The 27,720-nt window shown below is 39.2% G+C and overlaps 1 protein-coding gene and 1 non-coding gene across 5 annotated transcripts in view; one reads left to right on the top strand and one right to left on the bottom strand.

The window, feature by feature from the left end:
* UBE2D2 (ubiquitin conjugating enzyme E2 D2) overlaps positions 1-27,720 on the bottom strand; it is a 51,279-nt gene that overhangs the window by 4,467 nt on the left and 19,092 nt on the right. For 2 of the 4 annotated variants that reach the window (XM_075996109.1, XM_075996110.1), the window contains exons 2-5: positions 19,017-19,080; positions 8,192-8,223; positions 8,035-8,112; positions 7,844-7,949 (exon numbers count right to left, since the gene is read on the bottom strand). In XM_075996109.1, the coding sequence (XP_075852224.1) occupies positions 7,844-7,949; positions 8,035-8,112; positions 8,192-8,223; position 19,017 (217 nt within the window). In that variant the 5' untranslated portion in view covers positions 19,018-19,080. Of the gene's footprint in view, positions 1-7,843; positions 7,950-8,034; positions 8,113-8,191; positions 9,440-19,016; positions 19,380-27,720 lie in introns of those variants that run through there. The other 2 variants (XM_020282129.2, XM_075996111.1) reach the window with 2 other exon arrangements.
* LOC142863446 (small nucleolar RNA SNORA12) lies at positions 10,273-10,405 on the top strand. Its single transcript, XR_012914212.1, has one exon. It is a non-coding gene; the product is annotated as a small nucleolar RNA SNORA12 (small nucleolar RNA).

Genomic DNA, 27,720 nt, shown 5'->3' with positions numbered 1-27,720 from the left:
TGTGCCTATAGTCCCATCTATTCATAAGGCTGAGGCAGAAGGATTGCTCAAGCCCTGGAGTTTGAGGTTGCTGTGAGCTAGGCTGACGCCATGGCATGCTAGCCCAGGCAACAAAGCAAGACTCTGTCTCAAAAAAAAAAAAAAAAAAAGAGAAACAATTTAGTGTAAGTCAAGAAGATAAAGGCAAGTACCTGCTATCCCAAATGGGGGTGGGCACACACTAATTACAGAGGATACAACATACTTCTACCAAGGTTTCATATTCTTTTCAGTGACGATTTAGAATCTCATCTGAGCCATTTCTACTCAGTGACAACCTGGGATGTAGCAGACAAATCTCAACACTATAGTTTCCTCTGTTCAAATCTGTGCTTAACTTATGTATTCCTTATTGAATGGGGGGGGGGGGGGGCAAAGCCACTGATTACATCAAGTTCAGAAGCCTCTGACACAATGAAATAAATTTAAATCCTTCGACACTAACAGAATTCAGCTATCTTATTTCTCTCTGAGGTTCTGTATTAAGAGGCAATAACTCCTGAGTCCACCTTATTCCCAAATATCAAATTCAGCTAGGAAAAGATTTACTCATTTTCCTATCTAATCTATTCTATAGAGATCAAGGGCTTTGGTAACAAAAATGCTATTTCCTTGCCTTAAGAGCATATGCCAAAAAAAAAAAAAAAAAATCAGGAAAGCTGTTTTCTGACTCTTCATTCCTGTTGCCCACAATTCTAGCAAATGCCAGTCCCAAAACATCTTCTCTTCCCATTGTCAGGTGTCATCACCTGATGCCCTCTTCAAGGACAGAACATTCTAACAATTAGGAAAGATTTCATATATTTCCTGGAAATGACAACAGGGAGTCATAGATTTTTGAATGCTCATGAAAATAACAACCACAGAAAGAAGAAACTTATCTAGCCTATCACGCTGGCAATAGTACAAAATGATTTTTCACCTAAAATTAGACATACAGTTTGATCCTTCAACAACGAGGGTTTGAACTGCATGGGTCTATAGGTAGATCTTCCAACTCTTTCACCCCTGAGACAGCAAGACTAACCCCTCTTCTTCCTCAGCCTATTCAATATGAAGATAATAAGGATGAAGACCTTTATGATGATCCAATTCCACTTAATGAATAGCAGATATATTTCCTCTTCCTTATGACTTTTTTATGTGTTTGTTAGCCATTTCGACATACTCTTCTGCAAAATATGTATTTAAGTCTCTTGCCCATTTTTATTGTTAATTTTTATTGCCATTACTGATTTATAGGAGTTTTTCATACATTCTGAATATGAATCTTTCATCAGATATATGTATTGCAAGTATCTTCTCTAATCCGTGAGCTGCCTTTCACTCTTAGTGGTATCTTTTTTATATATATATATTTTTTATTTCAGCATATTATGAGGGTACAATTTTTTTTTTTTTTTTCAGACAAGAGTCTCGCTTTGTTGCCCAGGCTAGAGTGAGTGCCGTGGCGTCAGCCTAGCTCACAGCAACCTCAAACTCCTGGGCTCAAGCGATCCTCCTGCCTCAGCCTCCTGAGTAGCTGGGACTACAGGCATGCACCACCATGCCTGGCTCATTGTTTCTATATATATTAGTTGGCCAATTAATTTCTTTCTATTTATAGTAGAGATGGGGTCTAGCTCTTGCTCAGGCTGGTTTCGAATTCCTGACCTCGAGCAATCTTCCTGCCTCGGCCTCCCAGAGTGCTAGGATTACAGGCGTGAGCCACTGCGCCCGGCTGGGGGGTACAAATTTTAAGGTTTCAAATAGTACCCTTGCCCCCCCTTCCCTGACAAGTCTGAGCTTCAAGCGTGACCATCTCCCAGACGGTGCACATCTTACTCATTATGTATGTATATACCTGCCTCTCTCCTCCCTCCCAATACCCAATTAATGTAGTTTCTATGTGTCCACTTAGGTGCTGCTCAGTTAATACCAGTTTGCTGGTGAGTATATGTGGTGGTTGTTTTTCCATTCTTGGGATATCTCGCTTAGTAGTATGGGTTTCAGCTCTGTATTTCAGGAAAATACAAGATGTGCTATATCGCCATTGTTTCTTAGAGCTGAATAGTACTCCATGGTATACATATACCACATTTTATTAATCCACTCATGAATTGATGGGCAATGACTTTCTTTTTAATGTTTTTTCTCTAGCTTATGGTATATAATACAAATAACATACAAATGTATGTTAACTGTTTGTTATTGGTAAGGCTTTTGGTCAACAGTAGGCTATTAGTAGTTAACTTTTTGGGAAGTAAAAAGTGATATGTGGGTTGGTGGCTCAAGCCTGTAATCCTAGCACTCCAGGAGGCCGAGGCGGGAGGATTGCTTGAGGTCAGGAGTTTGAAACCAGTCTGAACAAGAGTGAGACCCCGTCTCTACTATAAAATAGAAAGAAATTAATTGGCCAACTAATATATCTAGAAAAAATTAGCCGGGCATGGTGGCGCATGCCTGTTGTCCCAGCTACTTGGGTGGCTGAGGCAGGAGGATCACTTGAGTCCAGGAGTTTGAGGTTGCTGTGAGCTAGGCTGACGCCATGGCACTCTAGCCCAGGCAACAGAGTGAGACTGTCTCAAAAAAAAAAAAAAAAAAAAGTGATATATGGATTTCTGACTGCATAGGAGGTTGGCACCCCAAACCTTGTATTGTTCAAGGGTCAACCATACTACCAAATTAGTATTTGTACAAATTCCCCTTATTCTTGTTCTAATTATTCTAATAAGGCAACTTTAAATGGATACATTTTAAAGAAACAGGAAAATGGGGTAAGTGGTTATCTGGACTTGGTGAAAAAAAAAAAAATTTTTTTTTGAGACAGAATCTCACTCTGTTGCCTGGCGTCAGCCCTGCTGCCAGAGTGCCTTGGCGTCAGCCTAGCTCATAGCAACCTCAAACTCCTGGGCTCAAGAGATCCTTCTGCCTCAGCCTCCTGAGTAGCTGGGACTATAGGCATGCACTACCATGCCCAGCTAATTTTTTCTATACATTTTAGTTGGCCAATTAATTTCTTTCTATTTTTAGTAGAGATGGGGTCTCACTCTTGCTGAAAAAATTCGTAGTACACTACTTAGCTTCTTTAATGGAAAACTGATTTTGATTTATGTTGTATTATACCTTCTTCTTCTGTAAAGAGAGTAACTCCTATGTCTACCAACTGTATAGGCTCTTGACTGAACTGACAAGCTTTTACCTACATACATCCATGCTTCATCAGTATACACTCATTTTCATTAGGGGTTAGTATAACCCACAGTCACTTTCAATTCTAACAACATAAGCTAGTGGCTTTATAGTATACTTATATCTGCTCCCTTTAAGTTTTTTGTATATTTATTAATAGGTCCCTAAACATATATCTTCAAAGTGGAGGAGGACATATTGGGTAAAAATTACTGCCCTTGAAAAAACAGGGACTATTAAAGAGATAATTGATATCACATACAGGATTAAAGCCTTTCATAGAACTACCTGTCCACATATTCAATTTACAAAAGGGATTCATTAAAACATTAAACCTAGGATAGCTTATAAAATCGAATTCAACAAAATGGCACTGTAATTATTTTAAAAGATTAGCTATGAAGATAGAATATACAAGTCAAATAAACTTCTAACAGTTCTTATCATTTACAATAGATTAAAAAAAAAATCAACACTAGGCAAGAGAAGGGGCAATAAAAAAAGAGATGGCAACAATTTCAGCTATCATGGACCCCCATCCCAAGCACCCTCCCCTCCAAACACAATTCCACCGCTCTTGGTTCCATTACTAGATTTACATCTCTACTGCTATCTGGTGAAAAAAGAACAACCAATAGGACCTTTACCAGGGCAGACAATGACAAGAACAGGTATATAAACACTTTCTCAAGTAGTCCTTGAATTATAATGGGCACCACCCACAGAAAAAAAAAGGAACCACTTCTTCGGAAAACTATTTCATTCAAAACTCTTAAAAATGTGGTTTTAGGGCCCAGGCATGGTGGCTCGTGCCTATAATCCTAGCACTCTGGGAGGCTGAGGTGGGGGGATTGCTTGAGCTTAGGAGTTCGAGACCAGCCCCAGAAAGAGCAAGATCCCATCTCTATTTAAAAAAATTAGCCAGGTGTCATGGCACGCCTGAAGTCCCAGCTTCTCGGGAGGCTGAGGCAGGAGGATCACTTAAGCGCAAGAGTTTGAGGTTGCTGTGAGCACGATGACGCCACTGCACTCTACCCAGGGTAACTAAGCAAGACTCTTGTTATATAAATAAAAAAATAATGAAAAATAAAAATGTGGTTCTTGGCTGTGTGTAGTGGCTCCTATCTGTAATCCCAGCACTTTGGGAGAATTACTTGAGGCTAAGAGTTCAATACCAGCTTGGGCAAACAGCTGAGATCCTATCTCTACAAAAAACAGAAAAATTAGCCAAGTGTGGAGGCATGCACCTGTACCCAGCTACTTAAAAGGCTGAGGTAGGAGGATCACTTAAGCCCAGGAGTTCGATACAATTTAGACAATACAGTGAGATGCCATTTCATTCATAAATAAATAAATACAATAGAATAAAAATGTAGTTTTCTGGTTTTATTTTTATCTAGGACTTTATATCCAACACTTTTTTTTTTTTTTTTTTTTTTTGAGACAGAGTCTCGCTTTGTTGCCCAGGCTAGAGTGAGTGCCATGGCGTCAGCCTAGCTCATAGCAACCTCAAACTCCTGGCTCAAGCAATCCTCCTGCCTCAGCCTCCCAAGTAGCTGGGACTACAGGCATTCGCCACCATGCCCGGCTAATTTTTTGTATATATATTAGTTGGCCAATTAATTTCTTTCTATTTTATAGTAGAGACGGAGTCTCGCTCATGCTCAGGCTGGTTTCGAACTCCTGACCTCGAGCAATCCGCCCGCCTCGGCCTCCCAGAGAGCTAGGATTACAGGCGTGAGCCACCGCGCCCGGCTATCCAACACTTTTGACAATCGTGCCTTTATCCCAGTTACTGGAGTGCTTACAATGAACCAGCTATCTGTATATTTTTGCTTCTTTAATCTTCATAATAACAATGAAATAATTATTGTTGTCCCATTTCTACAGATGAAAAAACTGAGGAATACAGAGGCTAATTTGTCTCAAGTTTCATTCAGTAAGAGGTAGATCTAAGATCTGAACACAAGCAACTAGATCCAGAATCTATGTTCTCTACTATGAAACTATGCTGTCACCTGTCTATATACATTAAAGAAATGGTAAATTATAACCAGATAGAAAATTATTTTTTATATCAAATTTCACCACCCAAATACCAAAATTAACATTGTCTATTTCTGGCTATTTAATATACTTTTCTTTTTTTTTTTTTTTTTGAGACAGAGTCTCGCTTTGTTGCCCAGGCTAGAGTGAGTGCCGTGGCGTCAGCCTAGCTCACAGCAACCTCAAACTCCTGGGCTCGAGTGATCCTTCTGCCTCAGCCTCCCGGGTAGCTGGGACTACAGGCATGCGCCACCATGCCCGGCTAATTTTTTATATATATATATCAGTTGGCCAATTAATTTCTTTCTATTTATAGTAGAGACAGGGTCTCACTCTTGCTCTGGCTGGTTTTGAACTCCTGACCTTGAGCAATCCGCCGGCCTCGGCCTCCCAAGAGCTAGGATTATAGGCGTGAGCCACAGCGCCTGGCCTTAATATACTTTTCTATATAACTCATGTTATATATATATATTTTTTTTCTTCTTTTCTGCATTTTTCAAACATAATTATTTCCCCATTTTTCACAGTATTTGTAAGGATTAATAGTCTTTTAAATGCACATGCTAGAATCAATTTATTTCTTCCTCTACTGTTGGACCTAGAAATAATTTTTCAATTTTCAGAAATAACACTGTCACAAATATACTTGCATACAAACCTTTTTCAGCATTTGGGATTGTTTTCTTAATACAAATGAACAAAACTAGAATTACTGGGTCAAAGTGTACGAATGATTAAGTCTCTTAATATGCACAGGGTGGGCTCTACAATTCCATACCTCTACCTGTGGAATATGAGTGCTCATTTTAATATACCTCATCTGCATTTAGTCTTCTTTTTTAAAGATCTTTGTTAATTTAAAACGTAAAAAATGGGAACTTTTTTTTTTTTTTTGAGACAGAGTCTCACTTTGTTGCCCAGGCTAAAGTGAGTGCCGTGGCGTCAGCCTAGCTCATAGCAACCTCAAACTCCTGGGCTCAAGCAATCCTGCTGCCTCAGCCTCCCGAGTAGCTGGGACTACAGGCATGTGCCACCATGTCCCGCTAATTTTTTCTATGTATATTAGTTGGCCAATTAATTTCTTTCTATTTATAGTAGAGACAGGGTCTCACTCTTGCTCAGGCTGGTTTTGAACTCCTGACCTCGAGCAATCCACCCGCCTCGGCCTCCTAGAGTGCTAGGATTACAAACCTGAGCCACCACACCCGGCCCATTTCTTTATTCTTTGGTTCTTCTTTGTCCATTCATCTGTTGGGATCTGAGTTTTCTTCTTTTATGGATTTACATTCTTCATATTTTAAACATATTAACTCATTACCATATTTGACTTTTTTCCTAACTGTACCTTAAAATGATTTTTCTTTTAAACAATTGCTTTCATATTTTATAAATCTAGTGAGCTCTTTCATCACTTTCAGAATAGAAAGTTGAGGTCTGATAAATATTCGTTTTTGTTTTCTTCTATAAATTATGGTTTGTTTTTTAATCCACCTTTGATTTCATCTGGGGATATTACTGAGGGGGTGTACAATTTCAAATCAACACATAAAACAATGTTTGTAAACTACATCACTCAGTTCATTGATTAAAAAAATTTCTAGGCCGGGCGCGGTGGCTCACGCCAGTAATCCTAGCACTCTGGGAGGCCAAGGCGGGAGGATTGCTCGAGGTCAGGAGTTCGAAACCAACCTGAGAAAGAGCGAGACCCCGTCTCTACTATGAATAGAAAGAAATTAATTGGCCAACTAATATATATAAAATTAGCCAGGCATGGTGGCGCATGCCTGTAGTCCCAGCTACTCGGGAGGCTAAGGCAGAAGGATTACTTGAGCCCAGGAGTTTGAGGTTGCTGTGGGCTAGGCTGACGCCACGGCACTCACTATAGCCTGGGCAGCAAGTGAGACTCTGTCTCAAAAAAAAAAAAAAAAAAAAAAAATTTCTAACCTACTCATGTAAGTAATTAGGAACTTATTAAGAACTACTGGCTCTTTCATTAAAAATGTGGCCAATTAACTTTCCTTACATATTTTCAAACACATACACACACACAACAGAAATAATAACTGTTAAGATGTCCATAAAAATTTATATTAAACTAATCATTTTAGAGGATGACTGTTCCTGATAGAAACCTAAAGATAAGAGCTGGTGAAACCTTTTAACAGTCTGAAAAGAAAATTGCCTATATTGTGTTCTTCAAGAACTTAATGTCTATATTTATAGCACAAACATTCTTCAAAAGGGCTGATATTTCCTATTCTGGAACAGTATCTCTCCTTTCCATTCATGAATCTCAAGATTGGAAGGGACATTAAATTGTGTTCTACTTTATGCTCTTAAAAAAATTTATACCAAGTACCCATCCCATAACCTACGCTTGAACAGCACAATCAGCAGACTAGTTCCCATACCAAGGAACACTCATGCTTGAAAATTCAACTCTTTCTAGTTGTCTCAAGGTATATTTCACAATAAGAGAAGTTGCTACCTCTTCTTTAAAGAAACATGAGTGATCTTTTCAAAAACAGAGGACCTTAAAAAGATAACACAATTGTTTTATCTTGATATCAAGTACCAATTCTATTACCTTTTGAAATAGTTAGTGCTGGAGACCACTGTGACCGTAGAATATCAAGACAAATGCTGCCATTACTGTTAATATTTGGATGATAAATTCTTGTTGTAAATGCAACCTATATAAAAAAGGAAAACTTTTTATAAATTGGTTTATTAGTATCATAGAAAGCACATTAAAAACAATTGCCACATCCCAATTACCTTAGGTGGTTTGAAGGGGTAATCTGTTGGGAAATGAATTGTCAAGAAAAATACTCCACCCTGATATGGACTGTCATTCTGTTAATGACAAGAAAAGTGGGATTAAAATGAGTAAATTATATAAACTATTTATTCTGAAATTAATCTGAATACTTACTGGCCCCATTATTGTAGCTTGCCAATGGAACACTGAAAAAGAATAAGAAAAAAATCACCACATAGCAATATCCACATTATATCTACACTATAATAACATATCATTCCCTATCTAATCCAAGTTCATTTATAAGTAATATAATAATGAGTAAGAGCAGGATGAGGAACCTAAATCAAGTGTGAGTCTGAAGAGAGAAAAAAACAACTAGAGTGAACAAGAAAAAGCATTTGGGGCTAAAATATCTTGAAAATTCATGTCAAGGAGACAAACTTTTTGACAAAGCTCTAAGTTCTACTTTTAAACAGGTATTTACTTACCTTACAGGGTAAATAATTTCCTCAAAACAATTACATATAACATAAACATAGTTCTTTTATAATGTGGGTATAGGCAGAACTGTGAAGTCAAGGTACATAATACTCAAATAAGGAAAGACTGGTTTTAAAAATGAGAAAAAAATTTCTAAGAGCTCTCATGTGTTGGTCTTTAGAATTACTGGCCACTCATTAAATAAAAAAAACATTGGCTGAAATCCCAAGCTTTGTTATAAGCACTAGGAATAATTCCGATAAGTTATAAACTAGTTTAATAAGAAAATCTCTTTAAATGCAGAAAATGATGGTGTTTGTTCCATTTCTAAGGAGGTGCTACTAAGTATAGCACAGAGATGAAAAGCTAGAGTGTTCACTTACAAGCAAGCTACTACTTAGGACTTCAAATTCATGTTGGGATCTGAACAAAAACTAAGGGAAGTTGTCACTGGGATCATATCTCTGAACAACTCAAACCAAGTAACCCTTGTCACAAAGTAGATATATGAAGACTAAGAAGCCTATAAAAATCTATTGGAATGTCAGTTCAAGTCCTAAAGATCCTCTAGCCTCCTTAATATGAAATGGTTCCTATGGTTGTTTTTTCCCTCACTGGGACCACAGGGAACCCACAAATAGCAGCCTGTTTATTAGGAATTGAAGGTGAAGGACAGGTACTGCTGAGGCTTTCCTTCTTAGATTACCCCTCACTAGTATGTAGGAAAATTCATCAACTCATCATACTTTCTGCCAACCATTTAATGGCTTGAGCAGAGTAACTAGGAGAAAGCCATTCTGAGCCACTAAGAGAGGTCCTAGTATCTTCAACAGAAGTGCTATAAAAGGCTCATAAGTCCAAAAGTCCTATAACAGGACATTAGGATGTCATGCAGAAAGAAACAAAAGGCAGGCTGGGTGAGGTGGCTCACGCCTGTAATCCTAGCACTCTGGGAGGCCAAGGCAGGAGGATTGCTGCCTCAGCCTCCCAGAGTGCTAGGATTGCTTGAGCTCAGGAGTTCACGACCAGCCTGAGCGTCAGGGGATGTAGCTCAGTGTTAGAGCACATGCCTTGCACATATGAGGGCCCACATTCGATCCCAGGCATCTCCAAGCAGATTTCCTAATCTTGGCCGGGAACAGTGGCTGATGCCTGTAATCCTAGCACCCTGGGAAGCCAAGGCAGGAGGATTGCATGAGCTCAGGAGTTTGAGACCAGCCTGAGCAAGAGCCAGATCTATTCTCCGCTAAAAATAGTAAAAATTAGCCAGGCGCAGAGAACGCACCTGTAGTCCCAGCTACTCAGGAGGCTGAGGCAAGAGGATCGCTTGAGCCCAGGAGTTTCAGGTGGCTGTGAGCCAGGCTGATGCCATGGCACTTTAGCCCAGGAAACAGAGTGAAACTCTTGTCTCGAAAAAGAAAAAAAAACAAAAGACAGCTAGGTGTGCTGGCTCATTCCTGTAATCCCACTACTTTGGAAGGCCAATGCTGGAGGACTGCTTGAGGCCAGGAGTTTGAGACTAGGCTAAGCAAACACAGCAAGATTCTGTCTCTATAAAAAATAAAAAATAAGCTGGGCAGGGTGGCACACATCTGCAGTCCCATTTACTCAGGAGGCTGAGGCGGGAGAATCTTTAGCCCAGGAGTTTGAGTCCAGCATGGGAAACACAGCAAGACTTCATCTCTAAAACAATTTTTTTTAGGTTTCATTCTATTTTTAAATCAAGGTTGCAGTGAGCTATGATCGCGCTATCGCAACTCTAGCCTGGGTGAAAGAGTGAGATCTTTCTGGCACATTTGTTAAGTTTCTGCCTGAGTCTGCCACATATTTTGGAGCTGGCAAAGGCTTGAAAACAAAGAGATCTCTCTTAAGCCTTTCCTGCATCAAAGATTGGCTCCCACAGCAGGCTAACTCATAAGTCTACATCCTTACAGACAGGCCGACACAGGGTTGTCTGGCCTGAGGAGAGTCTGTGCTGAGGGGTGTCTTTCCAACCCTGTGATGGATTTGCTTAAAAAAAAAAAAAAAAAAAAAAAAAGTGAGATCTGGCCTCTAAAATATAAATAATAAATCTCTTATTCCTATTATTGGTAGTTCTGAATGTTAGATATTTTTTCCTCATGAAGTCTAAAGGTACTAAAGTATATGCAAGTAGAAAAACAGGGAACAGAAATCAGGTATTGGTAGCTTTTCCATTTTCATTTGTATGTGAATTTTTAACATAAATGCAGGGACGTAAAACATTAATTCAAGTCTAAATATTTCAGTGAACAAATTTCAATGATTTAACTTTATAACAATTATAAATAGATCTGTTAAATTTTTCTGGACAACAGTAACATTTGGATTTTTAAAAGTAAATTTCTTATTAATAGCAACTAAATGGTGTTTATAGCATTTTTATCATAGATTCCATCAACATTCACTATACTTTTGTGAGTTGTCCCATATGTGAGAGTATGTGTTTTTAATGTTGTCTGTCATGTGCTGTTCCTTAAGTTTGCTATTAAAAAAAATTAAATTTTTTTAGAAAGCAATTAATATAGAAATATTGAAATTATTGAGTTAATTTTTTTTTAGACAGAGTCTCACTTTGTTGCTCAGGCTAGAGCGAGTGCCGTGGCATCAGTCTAGCTCACAGCAACCTCAGTCTCCTGGGCTCAAGCAATCCTCCTCCCTCAGCCTCCCAAGTAGCTGGGACTACAGGCATTCGCCACCATGCTCGGCTAATTTTTTCTCTATATATTAGTTGGCCAATTAATTTCTTTCTATTTATAGTAGAGATGGGGTCTCGCTCTTGCTCAGGCTGCTTTTGAACTCCTGACCTCGAGCAATCCGCCTGCCTCGGCCTCCCAGAGAGCTAGGATTACAGGCGTGAGCCACCGTGCCAGCCTACTGAGTTAATTTTAAATTTTCCATTTACTATTAAAGTACTAATTCTTTCTTCTTGCTTGTTTGAAGATCAATCCTTTCTTATCTTGTTAAAAATATTACCACACTTAAGAAGTTATTAGGAAAATTTAAATCAGGACAAGTTCTGTTTTTTTTTTTGAGACAGAGTCTCACTCTGTCAGCCTCGCTCACAGCAACTACAAACTCCTGGGCTCACGCGATACTCCTGCCTCAGCCTCCCAAGTAGCTCGAACTACAGGCATGCACCACCATGCCCAGCTAATTTTTTCTATATGTTTTAAGTTGTCTAGCTAATTTCTTTCTTTTTTTTTTTTTTTTTTAGTAAAGACGGGGTCTCACTCTTGCTCAGGCTGGCCTCGAACTCCTGAGCTCAAACAATCCACCCACCTAGGCCTCCCAGAGTGCTAGGATTATAGGCATAAGCCACCACTCCCGCTGAGCCCAGGAGTTTGAGACCACCTGGGCAACATACCTCATCTTTACCTAAAATAAAAAAAATTAGCTGGGTGTGGCTGAGGCAGGAGGATCCCCTAAGCCCAAGAGATTGGGGCCGCAGTGAGCTACGATCACGTCACTGCACTCCAACATGGGTGACAAAGTGAGATCCTAGCTCTTAAAAAAAAAAAGAATACCTATCGGAATCACTGATTTAGGTCACCCTCTGGAATCCTTCCTAGACTCCTAGCTCTCCTAGGTGGAAGTATAAATGAGAGAACATAGTGAAAGAATATTTAGGCAGCCTCAAATTACAATTGTCTTGTAAATAGTTCAAGAATTACTAGAGGTTTCGAATACAAAGAACTCCATAAACAATTAATAAATGAAATACTGGCTCATAAGCATAAAATATTGCTATATTTTACGTAAACATCTATTTCAAAAAACTTTCATTTAATGATCTTGGAAGCTGTTCAAAATAAAAATTCATGGTACCAAAATACAAAATAAAAAGTTGTGATAATAACAACCAAACTTCTACTACCACTTTGGTTTGATATTGTCAAACCAAATCACACAAACTAAAAGCTACACTCTATTTTATGAGAGTCTAAATATGAAGTTCACAGCCATGATTATTCTTTAGTATTCTGGATGAAGCCTTGAGGTTAAAGGGGCTAGTAAGAATATTTGTTAGTTTGAGACTGAATCTCTGGAGACCAACATCTAAATGTACAGATCTCAAAAGTCACATTCACCAAATGTTCAAAATAAAAGAAAATGAAGGCTGGGCGAGGTGGCTCAAGCCTGTAATCCTAGCACTCTGCGAGGCCGAGGCGGGTGGATTGCTCAAGGTCAGGAGTTTGAAACCAGCCTGAGCAAGAGCAAGACCCCGTCTCTACTATAAATAGAAAGAAATTAATTGGCCAACTAATATATATATATAAAATTAGCCGGGCATGGTGGTGCATGCCTGTAGTCCCAGCTACTTGGGAGGGTGAGGCAGAAGGATTACTTGAGCCCAGGAGTTTGAGGTTGCTGTGAGCTAGGCTGACGCCACGGCACTCACTCTAGCCTGGGCAACAAGCGAGACTCTGTCTCAAAAAAAAAAAAAAAAAAGAAAATGAAGCAGATTACATGACCAATAAAACTTCAGCTTACTACTTCTTTCAGGAAGTACATTCCTTCTTGCTTACCAGATCTTTGCAGTATGTTTTAAAATAAAACTAGTCTCCATTTTATTTTTACACTAAATATCAATAACATGTGGTGCTGAGGGATTTGAGTAGTAGGACAGTCAAAAGGAGCTCAAAGTTACAAAAAGCCAACATTTTCTCTCTTCCTCCTCCCAAGATTAAATTGAATCTCCTTATAACAAAAGATGGCTTTTAAAAGAGACATGAAAGTACAATTACACTTTGCGTATCCTTATGTGGTTCATCAGGAACACCTGATCAAGACCTTTTCTTGACAGTAATTCATCTTCAAATGTTCTTGAACATCCACAAAAAAAAATTTTTTTTTTTTTTTTTTGAGGAAGAGTCTTGCTTGCCTGGATACAGTGCAGTGGCATTATCACAGTTCACTGCAACCTCAAATTCCTGGGCTCAGTCAATCTTTCTGCCTTAGCCTCCTGCGTAGTTGGGACTACAGGTCCGCACACCATACCTGGCTAATTTTTCTTTTCTTTTTTTAGAGATGGGGTCTCACTCTTGCTACAGCTGCTTTCCAACTCCTGAGCTCAAGCCATCCTCCCACCTCCATCTATCTCCCAGAGTGCTAGCTAGGATTACAGGAGTGAGCTACTGCATCTGGCCCACAAAATTTTTTTTTTTTTTTTTTTGAGACAGAGTCTCACTTTGTTGCCTAGGCTAGAGTGAGTGCCGTGGCGTCAGCCTAGCTCACAGCAACCTCAAACTCCTGGGCTCAAGCAATCCTTCTGTCTCAGCCTCCCAAGTAGCTGGGACTACAGGCATGCGCCACCATGCCCGGCTAATTTTTTCTATATATATTAGTTGGCCAATTAGTTTCTTTCTATTTATAGTAGAGACGGGGTCTCGCTCTTGCTCAGGCTGGTTTCGAACTCCTGACCTCGAGCAATCCGCCCGCCTCGGCCTCCCAGAGAGCTAGGATTACAGGCGTGAGCCACCGCGCCCGGCCCACAAAATTTTTAAGTAGAATGTTTATCAGCAGCAAGTACTGCTGAGATGACCAAGTTTAAGGAAGCTAGTTACACTGTTCCTGCAAAAAAGATTATCCTTATTCTCTTTAAGAAGATAAGTACTGGCTGGTCCGAAGGTAATGAGTTATCTCACGTGACTGTTCACGGTCAGTTGCAGATTGAACTCCTTGTTCTACTATTTTCCCCCCTCCTCACTACTGCACTTGACTAGTCTTAAAAAAAAAAAAAAAAAAGAAGATAAGTACTATTGACAATTGAGAATCTGACCCAGGATACTCAAGTTGAATAGGAAACTAGAAATTAGGGAGAGATCATTATTTTTTACACAGCTGTAGTGAGATATAATTCACATAACCATATGATTCACCCATTGAAATATACAATTCAATGGTTTTTATTACACTGACAGAATGGTGCAACCAATCACCATAATCAATTTTAGAACACTTTCATACCCCCCAAAAAGCCATTAGCAGTCACTCCCCATTCTACCCAAAACTCCAGTCCTATGCAACCATTTATCTTATTTTCTGTCTCTATGCCTATTCTGGATATTTTATATACACGAATTCATACAATATATGGTCTTTTGAGCTGGGTGTGGTGGTGTGTGCTTGTAAGTCTCAGCTACTTGGAGGCTAAGATAGGAGGATCACTTAAGCCCAGGAGTTTGGAGCTGCAGTGAGCTATGACTACACCACTGCACTCCAGCCTGGGTGATGGAACGAGACCCCCATCTCTCTCTTAAAAAAAAAATGGTCCTTTGTGTTTGGCTTCTCTCACTCAGTATAATGTTTTCAAGGTTCATCCATGATGTGATATGTATCAGTACTTCATTCCTTTCTTATTGCTGAAGAATGTTCCACTGTACAAATATGCTACATTTTATCTATCCCTTCTCATCACCTGGTGGGCATTTGGGTTGTTTCCAGTTTTTGGCTATTAAGAATAATTCTTTTTCCTGTCCAGAACTCCCAAAAATAAAATAAGAAAAAAAAAAAATATATATATATACATATAAAGAATAATTCTTTTGCCAGGCACCGTGGCTCATACCAGTAATCCTAGCACTCTGGGAGGCCGAGGCGGGAGGATTGCTTGAGCTCAGGAATTCAAGACCAGCCTGAGCAACAGTGAGACTCCAGCTCTACTAAAAACAGAAAAATTAGCCAGGTAGGGTGGCGCGTGTCTATAGTCTCAGATACTCAGGAGGCCCAGACAAGAGGATTCTTGAGCCTAGAGTTTGAGATTGCAGTGATATATGATGACACCACTGCACTCTACCCAGTGTGACAGAGCAAGACACTGTCTCAAGAAAAAAAAGAAAAAGAAAGAATCATGCACAAGTTTTTATGTGAATGTATGTCTTCACTTCTCTTAGATACATATCTAGAAGCCAAATTACTGGGTTGTGTACGGCAATTCTGTTTTACTTTTTAATGAACCATCAGACTGTTCAAACCGGCTGTACCATTTTACATTTCCACCAGCAATATCCCCATCCTTACTGACTTTTTTTTTTTTTTTTGAGACAGAGTCTCACTCTGTTGCCTGGGCTAGAGTGCAGTAGCATCAGCCTAGCTCACAGCAACCTCAAACTCCTGGGCTCAAGGAATCCTTCTGCCTCAGCCTCCTGAGTAGATGGGACTACAGGCATCCACTACCATGCCCAGCTAGTTTTTTCTATATATTTTTAGTTGGCCAATTAATTTCTATTTTTGGTAAAGACAGGGTCTCACTCTTGCTCAGGCTGGTCTAGAACTCCCGACCTTGAGCAATCCTCTAGCCTCAGCCTCCCAGAGTGCTAGAATTACAGGCTGTGCCCCACCACTTACTGACTTTTTGATTCCAACCATCCTGGTGGGTATGAAGTAGTATTTCAGCTCTGTTTTGTTTTTTTATTTCAGCATATTACAGGGTTACAAATGTTTAGGTTACATATATTGCTTTTGCTCCACCCCAGTCAGAGCTTCAAGTGTGTCCATCCCAAGACAGTACACACCGCATCCATTAGGTGTGTATATCCCCACATCATTCCCCCTCCCATCTGTGCGACTCCCAATAAATGTTACTATTATATGTGCACTGTGTTGATCAGTTAATACCAATTTGATGGTGAGTACATGCGGTGCTGGTTTTTCCATTCTTGTGATATGTAACTGAGTAGAATGGGCTCCAGCTATATCCAGAATACAAGACATTCTACATCACCATTGTTTTGTGTGGCTGAGTAGAACTCCATGGTATACACATGCCGTATTTTATTAATCCACTCATATCTCACGGTAGTTTTGATTTGTATTTCTCTAGTGACAAATGATTTTAAACATCTTTTTAAGCGCTTATTGGCCATTTGCATATCTTCTTTGGAGAAATATATATTCAGATCCTTTGCCCATTTTTAAAATAGGTTTTTTTCTTCTTTTTGAAACAGAGTCTTGCTCTGTTAGCTGGGTTAGAGTGCAGTGGTAGCAGCATAGCTCACTGCAACCTCAAACTCTTGGGCTCAAGTGATTCTCCTGTCTCAGCCTCTCAAGTAGGTGGGATTATACTTGAGAAGCACCACAATACTCACCTAATTTTTAAGTATTTTTTAGAGATGGAGTCTTGCTATGTTGCCTAGGCTGGTCTCTAACTTCTGGCCTCAAGTGATCATCCTACCTCAGCCTCCCCAAGTGGTGGGATTACAGGTATGAGCTACTGTGCCCAGCCTAAAATGGGTTTTTTAATATTTAGAGTTATAAAAATTTTTTAAATATTCAATATATATTGGATATGTCCCTTATCAGATATGAGTTGTAAAATTTTTCTCCCATTCTATACATTTTTATCATTTTCTTGATGGCATCATTTGCACCAACTTTTTAATTTTATGAAATCTAATTTATCTATTTTTTTTCTTTTATTGCTTATGCTTTGGGGGGAGTTTAACTCTCCAGGGTAACAATTTTTCAATTTGAGAAAAAGGAATGTAATAGCGCTAAGTAAGGTAGGAGCAAAGCAAAGAAAAATTACTTTAGCATGCTAACACAAACTTCAAAAATGAAATCAAATGCCCAGACTTGAACCATTTTTAATTAAAGTTTTTAAGCCATTCTCAATTTTGAGGAATTTATGTTAAACAAAACCAACTGAATGAAAAGAGCACACTGATGCAGGTTGACCATATTACACAGTAGAATGTGGAAACTAGAATCAGAAAACCTGAGAATGACCCTGCTTTGGGAATCTGTAAGTCCTTTCCTGGGACTCTTGTCTAAAATAGTTTAAAATTTCTAACCCATTCACCTAAAAGAGCTATTGTAAGGCTTACATGAAATAATGTGTATAAGAGCACTTAATCCTTCTGTATGGTTTAATTACTTAGGCTCTCCTGTTTGGTACCAAATACTATAGTTACTCATGCTGGATGGGTCAGAATATATTAATAATAACAGAGATTTTTCATCACATGTACCAAGATTCATAATTTATAATATTCATCTGTTTTGCCTGTACAGTAATCCTTGTAAAATAAAAGGGCCTTGCTTTGAATCTTAAGAATTTAGCGGAACAGATAAAATATTCTTATGAAAAGTCAGAAAAAATAATTTATATACAAGCTAATCTATTTCATATTCATTTTGGTCTTAATTTATATACTTTTCTTACACAAATGTTTCCAAGTATGCTCATTTTTTTAAAAATTGCTAAATGTTACAATTGTTTGTAAATTTGGTTTTATGTCATGAAGCATAGTATTCAAATATCCCATTTAAAAAAAGTTAAAAGACACTATGAGAGCTAAGCGAGGTGGCTCACACCTGTAATCCCAGCACTTTGGAAGGCCAAAGTGGGAGGATTCTTTGACACCAGGAGCTCAAGATCAGCTTAGGTACATAGCGAGACCCCATCTCTATAAAAAATTAAAAATTAGCCAGGTGTGATGGTACACACCTGTCGTCCCAGCTGCTTGGGAGGCTGAAGCAATGGGATCGCTTGAGCCCAAGAGTTTGAGGTTGCAGTGAGCTATCATCATCCAACTGTACTCTAGCTGGGTGACAAAGTGATTATTTTTGTCTACAAAAATAATAATAATAAATTAATTTTTAAAAACTTTTAAAAGATAGTATGGGGGAAAGTTATGTTGAGAAAAAGTAGAACATAAGGAAAATTACAATCCAATTTTTGTAATTAAGATCTTATAAATTAGACAGGATTAAACAGATAAACTGGACATTAAAAATAAATTATACCTGCTTTCACAATTATGAGCCCATATAAAGACAGTCAGACACAGACACACACACTATCATCTTTAGTCTTACTTCTCTTACTCCAAGAACAATAGCCAGTTGTAGGCCGGGCGTGGTGGCTCACGCCTGTAATCCTAGCACTCCGGGAGGCTGAGGCGGGCAGACTGCTCGAGGTCAGGAGTTCGAAACCTGCCTGAGCAAGAGTGAGACCCCGTCTCTACTTTAAATAGAAAGAAATTAATTGGCCAACTAATATATATAGAAAAAATTAGCTGGGCATGGTGGCACATGACTATAGTCCCAGCTACTCGGGAGGCTGAGGCAGCAGGATTGCTTGAGCCCAGGAGATTGAGGTTGCTGTGAGCTAGGCTGATGCCACGGCACTCTAGCCTGGGCAACAAAACAAGACTCTGTCTCAAAAAAAAGCCAGTTGTACATAAAAGCTCAAGTATTTTACTCCAGGAAAATATCCAGAAGAGATGAAAGACAGGTAGGAAGGGACAAGAACAAACTACACAGACAATGCCTGGTAGAAGATGTTCAAAATGTAATGAACACCACAGAAAATGATGGCATGGACACAGAACTGCTTTTTTCATGGGTAACTTAAGGGTAAACTCTGCCTCTTTCCTATAGCATATTTATCTCTTCACACAAAGTAACCTTAGGAGATATATATTTTATCTGTCTCAGATTCCCTAGAGACAGACTGTTCTATTTTACTTCTCTATTCCTTTGAAATACTTACTGTCATCTCCAACAGGACCTGCTGAACATTGTGCTGGGGGATCCCGTGCCAGATCATTCAATTCCTTAAGAAAGAAAAAAGGAAATTTATTCAACATAAATGTAACTTTTATCCATGAATAAAATTTATACTGTTACCAATATTCTCTGTCCTACTGGTAAAGTTCTTTTAGAAGCATTCCTTCATAGTCAGAGAGAAGTAGACTTAAGTTAAGAATCTTTAACTTAAAGTATTTTGGATTTCTTCGGTGTAAATGAATGTATTTAAAAGTGAGTCACGGGCGGGGCGTGGTGGCTCACGACTGTAATCCTAGCACTCTGGAAGGCCGAGGAGGGTGGATTGCTCAAGGTCAGGAGTTCAAAACCAGCCTGAGCAAGACCCTGTCTCTACTAAAAATAGAAAGAAATTAATTGACCAACTAAAAATATATATACAATAAATTAGCCGGGCATAGTGGCACATGCCTGTAGTCCCAGCTACTCGGGAGGCTGAGGCAGGAGGAGCCCAGGAGTTTGAGCCCAGGAGTTTGAGGTTGCTGTGAGCTAGGCTGACGCCATGGCACTCACTCTAGCCTGGGCAACAAAGTAAGGTAAACGAGTATCATGTACTAATTTTGTGAGCAACAAAAATGTTTTTTGTTGTTTTTTTTTGAGACAGAGTCTCACTTTGTTGCTCAGGCTAGAGTGAGTGCCGTGGCATCAGCTTAATTCACAGCAACCTCAATTTCCTGGGCTCAAGTGATCCTACTGCCTCAGTCTCCTGAGTAGCTGGGACTACAGGCATGCGCCACCATGCCCGACTAATTTTTTCTATATATTTTGAGTTGGTCAATTAGTTTCCTTCTATTTTTTTAGTAGAGACAGGGTCTCGCTCAGGCTGGTTTTGAACTCCTGACCTTAAGCAATCCACCCGCCTCGGCCTCCCAGAGTGCTAGGATTACAGGCATGAGCCACTGTGCCTGGCCAACAAAAATATTTCAAGGTAAAAATTTCATTGTTATTTTTCAAAAAAGATTCAAGGCCAATTTTTGTACCTTAAAACAATTATGTTATACTTGGAATAAGCTCTTGAAGTCATAAATGTTCCAGAATTATATTAGACCATCTGACAAGATGTTGATATGTTTTCAGCTGATGTTTGCTACCAGGGTCCCAAAGGTAATAGAAGAAACTTTGAAAGAGTATGTTTTAAAAGGCTGCCTGAAGTAATAAAACTCACCATAAAGCTTTCTAGTCAGAGACTGATCGACCTGTAATAATGCTCTATAATCAGATGTCAGCTTCTTAGCTATTTTAACATAAGAGCCCAGAAACTTGAGACTTGTTATTGGGTAGAGATGCCTGAAAATCACAAGGCAGGAAATCATACTATATTCCATTTTCCCTCAGCTTGGTTTTTGAGATAAAAACAAGTTCTGGGGAAAGACTAGTTTTAGATTACATTTTAAAACTACAACAGTTATTAACAGTAAAGTCTATTAGTTTTTAAATGCCATAAAAACTATTAAGACCTATAAATGAATTTTATAAAGGTGTGTGTTTTTTGTTGTTTATTTATTTTTTTTTTTTTTGAGACAGAGTCTCACTTTATTGCCCAGGCTAGAGTGAGTGCCATGGCGTCAGCCTGGCTCACAGCAACCTCAATCTCCTGGGCTCAGCGATCCTACTGCCTCAGCCTCCCGAGTAGCTGGGACTACAGGCACGAGCCACCATGCCCGGCTAATTTTTTGTATATATATTTTTAGTTGGCCAATTAATTTCTTTCTATTTTTGGTAGAGACGGGGTCTCGCTCAGGCTGGTTTCGAACTCCTGACCTTGAGCGATCCGCCGCCTCGGCCTCCCAAAGTGCTAGGATTACAGGCGTGAGCCACCGCGCGCGGCCTGTTGTTTATTTTTGAGACAGAGTCTTACCCGGTTGCCTGGACCAGAGTGCCGTGGTGTCAACCTAGCTCACAGCAACCTCTAACTCCTGGGCTCAAAGCAATCCTTCTGCCTCAGCCTCTTAAGTAGCTGGGACTACAGGCATGCACCACCATGCCCATATATTTTTCAAATATATAGAAAAAATTACATTTTTTCTATATATTTTTAGTTGGCCAATTAATTTCTTTCTATTTTTAGTACAGACGGGGTCTCGCTCTTGCTCAGGCTGGCTTCAAACTCCTGACTTTGAGCGATCCTCCTGCCTCAGCCTCCTAGAGTGCTAGGATTACAGGTTTCAGCCACTGCACCTGGCCTAAAAGTGTGTTTTTAAATGTATTTTTTAATTGGCAGTACAAATTGTTTTCTATAAATCCCTTCCTCAGAGTTAAGTTATTCAACCAGTCATTTTAGTATAGCAATTATACGGTTTTATCTTATTTGTAAGTTTGGTGTCAAAATATAAAGTACAGAAACAAGTTTGAAAAAAATAAAGGTGGCACTGGGATTGAGATAAAGTTTAACAACATTTAACTTTCTTAATAAGCATCTCAATTTTTGAATTTTGTGTCTTCCTACAACAGAGATTTCCTGCCCATCTCTGGAAAAAAAAATAACAGCCTACTGTACAGTTCCCATTCCCAAATGTTATTGGCAATACATCAGTATAATTAAGAACGTTTGCTTTATTTAAGATACTGCTATAGCAACAGGTTGCTAGTAAAATATAATTTGAATTTAAGAAGCTATTCTGAAGTTCTACCATGTTCATTAAATGGAATTTTACTTTTGATTTAGGCAGCAGAGCCTAAATCTAGCCCAGGCAACAGAGCAAGACAGTCTCAAAAAAAAAAAAAAAAGTTAACTTCTGTACATTCCCACCTATACCCCTTGAATGTTTAAAATATAAATTCCAGGCCGGGCGCGGTGGCTCACGCCTGTAATCCTAGCACTCTGGGAGGCCGAGGCGGGTGGATTGCTCAAGGTCAGGAGTTCGAAACCACCCTGAGCAAGAGCGAGACCCCATCTCTACTATAAATAGAAACAAATTAATTGGCCAACTTATATATATAGAAAAAATTAGCCGGGCATGGTGGCACATGCCTACAGTCCCAGCTACTTGGGAGGCTGAGGCAGGAGGATTGCTTGAGCCCAGGAGTTTGAGGTTGCTGTGAGCTAGGCTGACGCCATGGCACTCACTCTAGCCTGGGCAACAAAGCAAGACTCTGTCTCAAAAAAAAAATAAATAAATAAAAATATATACATAAATTCCTTGAATGACAGACAAGGTATATCATATTCTTCATTGCATTGCCTAGAGACTAGAATTTAAGAGGCACTCAAATGTCTGAAGGAGTGGGTAAATGCCTACCACACACAGCACCAAGCAGAATTGGTACTGAAACACAAATGGGAAGACAAATAAAAGCACATAAACAATTTCCAAAAGAAGTCCAGTCCATTCAGCCTAATCACCTGCTGTGTCAAGAAACAGAAAGTCAGTCTACAATGAGATACAGAATATATTAAGATTTAATTATTGAACCTGAATGAAAAAGGCATTTTGGAGTAAAACTAAACACCAGAGAACAAGGAATCTCTTTGAGCACTTCAGCAGCAACAATTTAGATAGAAATGTTCAGCTATAAAGACAATACAATCATTCATGCTTCCAGGCATGATAGTTTGAGCCTGTAATCCCAGCTACAGGCCATGCTGAGATGGGATGATTGCCTGAGGCCAGGAGTTCAAGACCAGCTAGGGCAAAATAGCAAGACCTCATCTTCAGTACATTTTTGACCAAACCATCATTATGCACCACCTGACTATATTCTCTTTATTATTGAAGATCAAGAACCTTTCCTATTTCACCTATATGAACTACCATTTACTCATTTCAAAACTTTATTTTTTTAAATTGACAAATAAAATTATATATTGACAAATATATATATTTATCATGTACATGTTGTTCTGAAATATTTTGTATTGTGGAATGGCTAAATTGAGCTAATTAACACATGTATTACCTCACATACTTTTTTTGTAGTGAAAATACTTAAAATCCACTCTCTTAGCAATTTTCAAGAATGCAATACATTGTTATTAACTATAGTCCCCGTGTAGAACAACAGATCTCTTGAACTTATTTCCTCCATCTAACTGAAATTTTGTAGCTGGGATTATATGATATCAAAAGCAGATCAGGCAAACAGCAGTTTCTTGCTACCAGTTCCTGGTGCTGATGAACATTGGTGGCTGAGTTATAAGGGCAGGTCTGACTCCACACAGGATTTCTGTCAGGAACTGAAATTCCCTCTATTTTTTACTTACTGAAGCAGTGGTCTCTGCTCTCTACAACTCTAAGTCCAAAATGAGGGTGGCATATAGCCAGTAGATGGGAAGTCCTTGTGCTAATAGACAGATGGTGGAGTATCTATGCCAAAAGAATTCACCACTCACTAAACTCCAAAGAAAACACTCAAGTGCTAGGAAAAAAGATTCCTTCCTAGCATTTGGGTGGCCAGTATTCCTTCCACCAGCTGAATCCCATCTTAGTCAACAATTACATAGCAAACTAGAAACCTAAAGAACTTATTTGTCAGGGTTACTGCCACATTATTCTATTATGTAACACTAATCACTATGTGCCATAGTCCCAAGCTTGAGAAAATGGGGGGAAATGAATGCTAATATCATTATCTCGGTGTGATTCTGTGCTAATGTGGCAGGATAAAGGAGACCTCAAAAAGAGGTAAAAATAGCATTCTGCTTCCCACTATGTAAAATTACAACCATCCAAAGAATCCACGTGAACTATTTTTTTTTTTTGAGACAGAGTCTCACTTTGTTGCCCAGGCTAGAGTACAGTGGTGTCAGCCTACCTCACAGCAACCTCAAACTCCTGGGCTCAAGCAATCCTTCTGCCTCAGCCTCCTGAGTAGCTGGGACTACAGGCATGCACCACCATGCCCGGCTAATTTTTTCTGTATATTTTTAGTTGGCAAATTAATTTCTATTTTTAGTAGAGACAGGTCTTGCTCTTGCTCAGGCTGGTTTTGAACTCCTGACCTTGAGTGATCCTCCTGCCTCAGCCTCCCAGAGTGCTAGGTTTACAGGCTTCAGCCACCTTGCCCAGCCTCAGGTGAACTATTTTTACTAAGTACCATAGAGATGCTTTAATATATTATGATGTTTTAAAATATAATATATGAAAACTATTAACATAGAACTTTAAATCCTTGAAACTTAAAAAGTAATATTTCTCATGGACTTTAGTCTTCATTCTTTCAAAGCATGATCAGTTAAGTTTCTGTTTCACAAATTCTCCAACACTAACCTAGAGAGTTGAAAATGATGCATCTGATGATGGTACATCGGTCTTCCTAAAGACTGACAATCTCTATAAGATAGGTGGATCAATAGTCAAATAAGCTGTTAAATTTTACTATGCTAGAAGACTGACTACATATTTGCAAAACTATCTCAAATGATGAATGAAAGGACAGAAAATACAACTCAAGTTAAAGAAAAAAAAGCCAGAACCAACTTTCAAGCCTAAAAATATATTTCAGAAAACTTACTCAAAACACCGACAGAAGAGATGTTTTTTGCATCTCTCTGAATCATTTTAGCCTCCAAAACTAGACATTAGACAGTATTAACAAAAGTGTGAATAGGTACAACTGAAGAAATGTCTTCTTAAAATTACATTTTATGTAAGCTTAGATATAGAAGCCCTTTGTCCACATTGAAAGCACTTGTGATGGCATCTAACTATCTTTAACACAGTAATAGAAGCATTTACTACTGTCTTGGGGTAATATAGTACAGTACCATGAGAGTAAGAAAAATGAATGGTTTCTGTTTTCCTATGATAAAATTCATACCCAAAAAGGATTGCCATGTTATCTGCAGCAAGGGTTGTGGTGCTGTGGAGAAAATCCAAGTCCACAGTTAGGATGGGGAAAGGTTTGGTACCAACAAGTAATACCTGTTTAAAAATATTTTGTACTTCCATACAAAGCATAGCTCTGGTAAGCAGTTTTTAACATGGCAGATCTCAGGGATTACAGAGCAAGACTCTGTCTCAAAAAAATAAAAAATAAATTAAGTTTTTCCTACTTAAATGAGGTTCAGAGCTCCAAGAGAGCAAAAGAATAAACCTTCAGGGAATGTTTAACCCATAAAATCATTACAGTGGAGCTACTTGAGCATTCTAAGAGCATTTTTGAGGTTAATACAGAGGCGGCAAGCAGAGAAGCAGTTCTTTGCTATGATAATAGAAGTATGAAAACATGAATCAATTCCCTCCCACACTCCCAAAAAAGCATAGCCTAGTCAGCCTAAAGTCTCTTAATATATGTGGGCTATCAAGACCATGACTTAAGTGAAAAGTCTCAGTAGGAGCAAGGCTGGTAAATATAAAATTCTTCCTGTGACTCAATTTTATCTTGTATCTTTTTAATTTCTTTTCCTTAGTCTCTCAGTACTAGGCTAAACAAAGCAACTTAGGAAGTTATTCTTATAGGAAAAGACCAGGTCTCAAGTAAACAGCTATACTTCACAAAACAATTACATTTCAGGTTTTTCACATCCAACAAGCCTTTCCATTCCCCTCTACTCCTCCTTTCTTCCTTCCCTCTCTTAAGTGGTCAAACAAATTTGTAGAAGGTCAAACAAAAAGGTAGAAAAACTTTTTGAATAAAAATGTAGTAAAAATGTTAATTTAATGTTACTCAACCATTCAAATTGTTTTAATGAATCCAAAGAAGCAAAATTATACAAAGTTAAATTTGGAGCATGTGACCTCATTCAAGAAGTGAATATGATAAGACATTTATTACAATTTCTCCTGCAGTATACAATCTCCAAAAGCTGGGTGCAGTGGCTCAAGCGTACAATCCTAGCACTCTGGGAGGCTGGGGCAGAAGGAACTTGAGGTGTTCGAGACCAGCCTGGGTAACATAGTGAGATCCCATCTCTACAAAAAAAAATTTTTTTGAGACAGAGTCTCACTTTGTTGCCAGTGCTAGAGTGCCGTGGCATCAGCCTAGCACACAGCAACCTCAAACTCCTGGGGCTCAAGCAATCCTTCTGCCTCAGCCTCCTGAGTAGCTGGGACTAACTATAGGCACGCGCCACCATGCCCAGCTAATTATGTATTTTTAGTTGGCCAATTAATTTCTTTCTATTTTTAGTAGAGATGGGGTCTCGCTCTCGCTCAGGCTGGTTTCGAACTCCTGACCTTGAGCAACCTGCCCGCCTTGGCCTCCCAGAGGGCTAAGGATTACAGGCATGAGCCACTGCGCCCGGCCATCTACAAAAAATAATTTAAAAGTTGGCCCATATCTGCAGTTCCCATTACTTGAGAGACTCGCCTGAGCCCAAGAGTTCAAGGCTGCAGTGAGCTATGATCATGCCACTGTACTGCAGCCTAGGCAACAGAGTGAGACCCCATCTCTTTAAAAAAAAAAAAAAAAAAAAAAAAAGACAGCTGCCAATAATTTCTCCCCTCCCTATTAAAACATGCCATTCCTCACCAGGCACAGTGGCATACATCTGCAGTCCCAGTTACTCAGCTAAGGTGGAAGGATCACTTGAGCTCAGGACTTCAAGGCTGTAGAGTAAGCTATGATTATGCCTGTGAATAGCCACTGTACTCCAGCCTGGGCAATGTTAACAAGACATCATCACAAAAAGGAAAAAAGGGGAAGGAGAGAAATAAGGGAAGGAAGGCAACGAAAGGAGGGAAAAGAAAACAACATGCCACTCCTCTTATCAGGAAGTAGACTATCTATCCCCTGTCATTAAACTAGGCTGGCCTGTGTCTTGCTTTGACCAACAGAAGAGAGTAAAGACGACTGACTATTCCAGTTATAGGTCTAGCTTTAACAGGCCTGACAGTTTTTATTCTTTTGCTCTCTTGGAGCTCTGAACCTCATTTAAGTAGGAAAAAAATTAATTTATTTTTTATTGTTTTGAGACAAAGTCTCTCACTCTGTAGCCCCAGCTAGAGTGCCATGGTGTCAGCCTAGCTCACAGCAACCTCAAACTCCTGGGCTCAAGCAATCTTCCTGCCTCAGCCTCCCAAGTAGCTGGGACTACAGGCATGCACCACCATGCCCAGCTAATTTTTTTCTATATATATTAGTTGGCCAATTAATTTCTATTTATAGTAGAGAAAGAGGTCTCGCTCTTGCTCAGGGTGGTTTCGAACGAACTCCTAACCTTGAGCAATCCGCCTGCCTCGGCCTCCCAAGAGCTAGGATTACAGGCATGAGCCACTGCGCTCGGCTGGGAATAACTCTTTTAAATTGTTGGTATATTTGTACTGAGTGAAAATACATATTGTTATATTTTTATAACATTTATATACATTTTTAAAACACCCAAAACATGTTATTTATGGGTAAAAATCTTGAAACTAATAAAGACAGCTTGATGTCCAGATCCCTTCCCTGACTCTGGACTCCTCTTATAAATGACCTCCCCATCCAAGCAACAGGCTGAAGGATTTAAAAAAAAGGGTTTCTGGATGGAGAGAACCACGCACAGTCAAGGGCATGGGTGATATATGTAAAACAGGAAGGTTAAGTGAACATTTACATATCCATCTTTTTCCCAGTGGTCCTGGATAACACTGATAGCCTAGTTTGTACCTTCTGGGCAGGAGATTAGAATATCTTTCCTGGGCTGGCGTGGTGTCTCATGCATAATCCTAGCATTCCCAGAGGCTGAAGCCTGAGCAAGAGCAAGACGCCATTGCTACTAAAAACAGAAA

The sequence above is a fragment of the Microcebus murinus genome, chromosome 21 (genome assembly GCF_040939455.1).
Source record: "Microcebus murinus isolate Inina chromosome 21, M.murinus_Inina_mat1.0, whole genome shotgun sequence".
Taxonomy (NCBI): Eukaryota; Metazoa; Chordata; class Mammalia; order Primates; family Cheirogaleidae; genus Microcebus; species Microcebus murinus.
The sequence above is the reverse complement of the archived record's forward strand: the minus strand, read 5'-3'. Positions and strand labels throughout refer to the sequence as shown.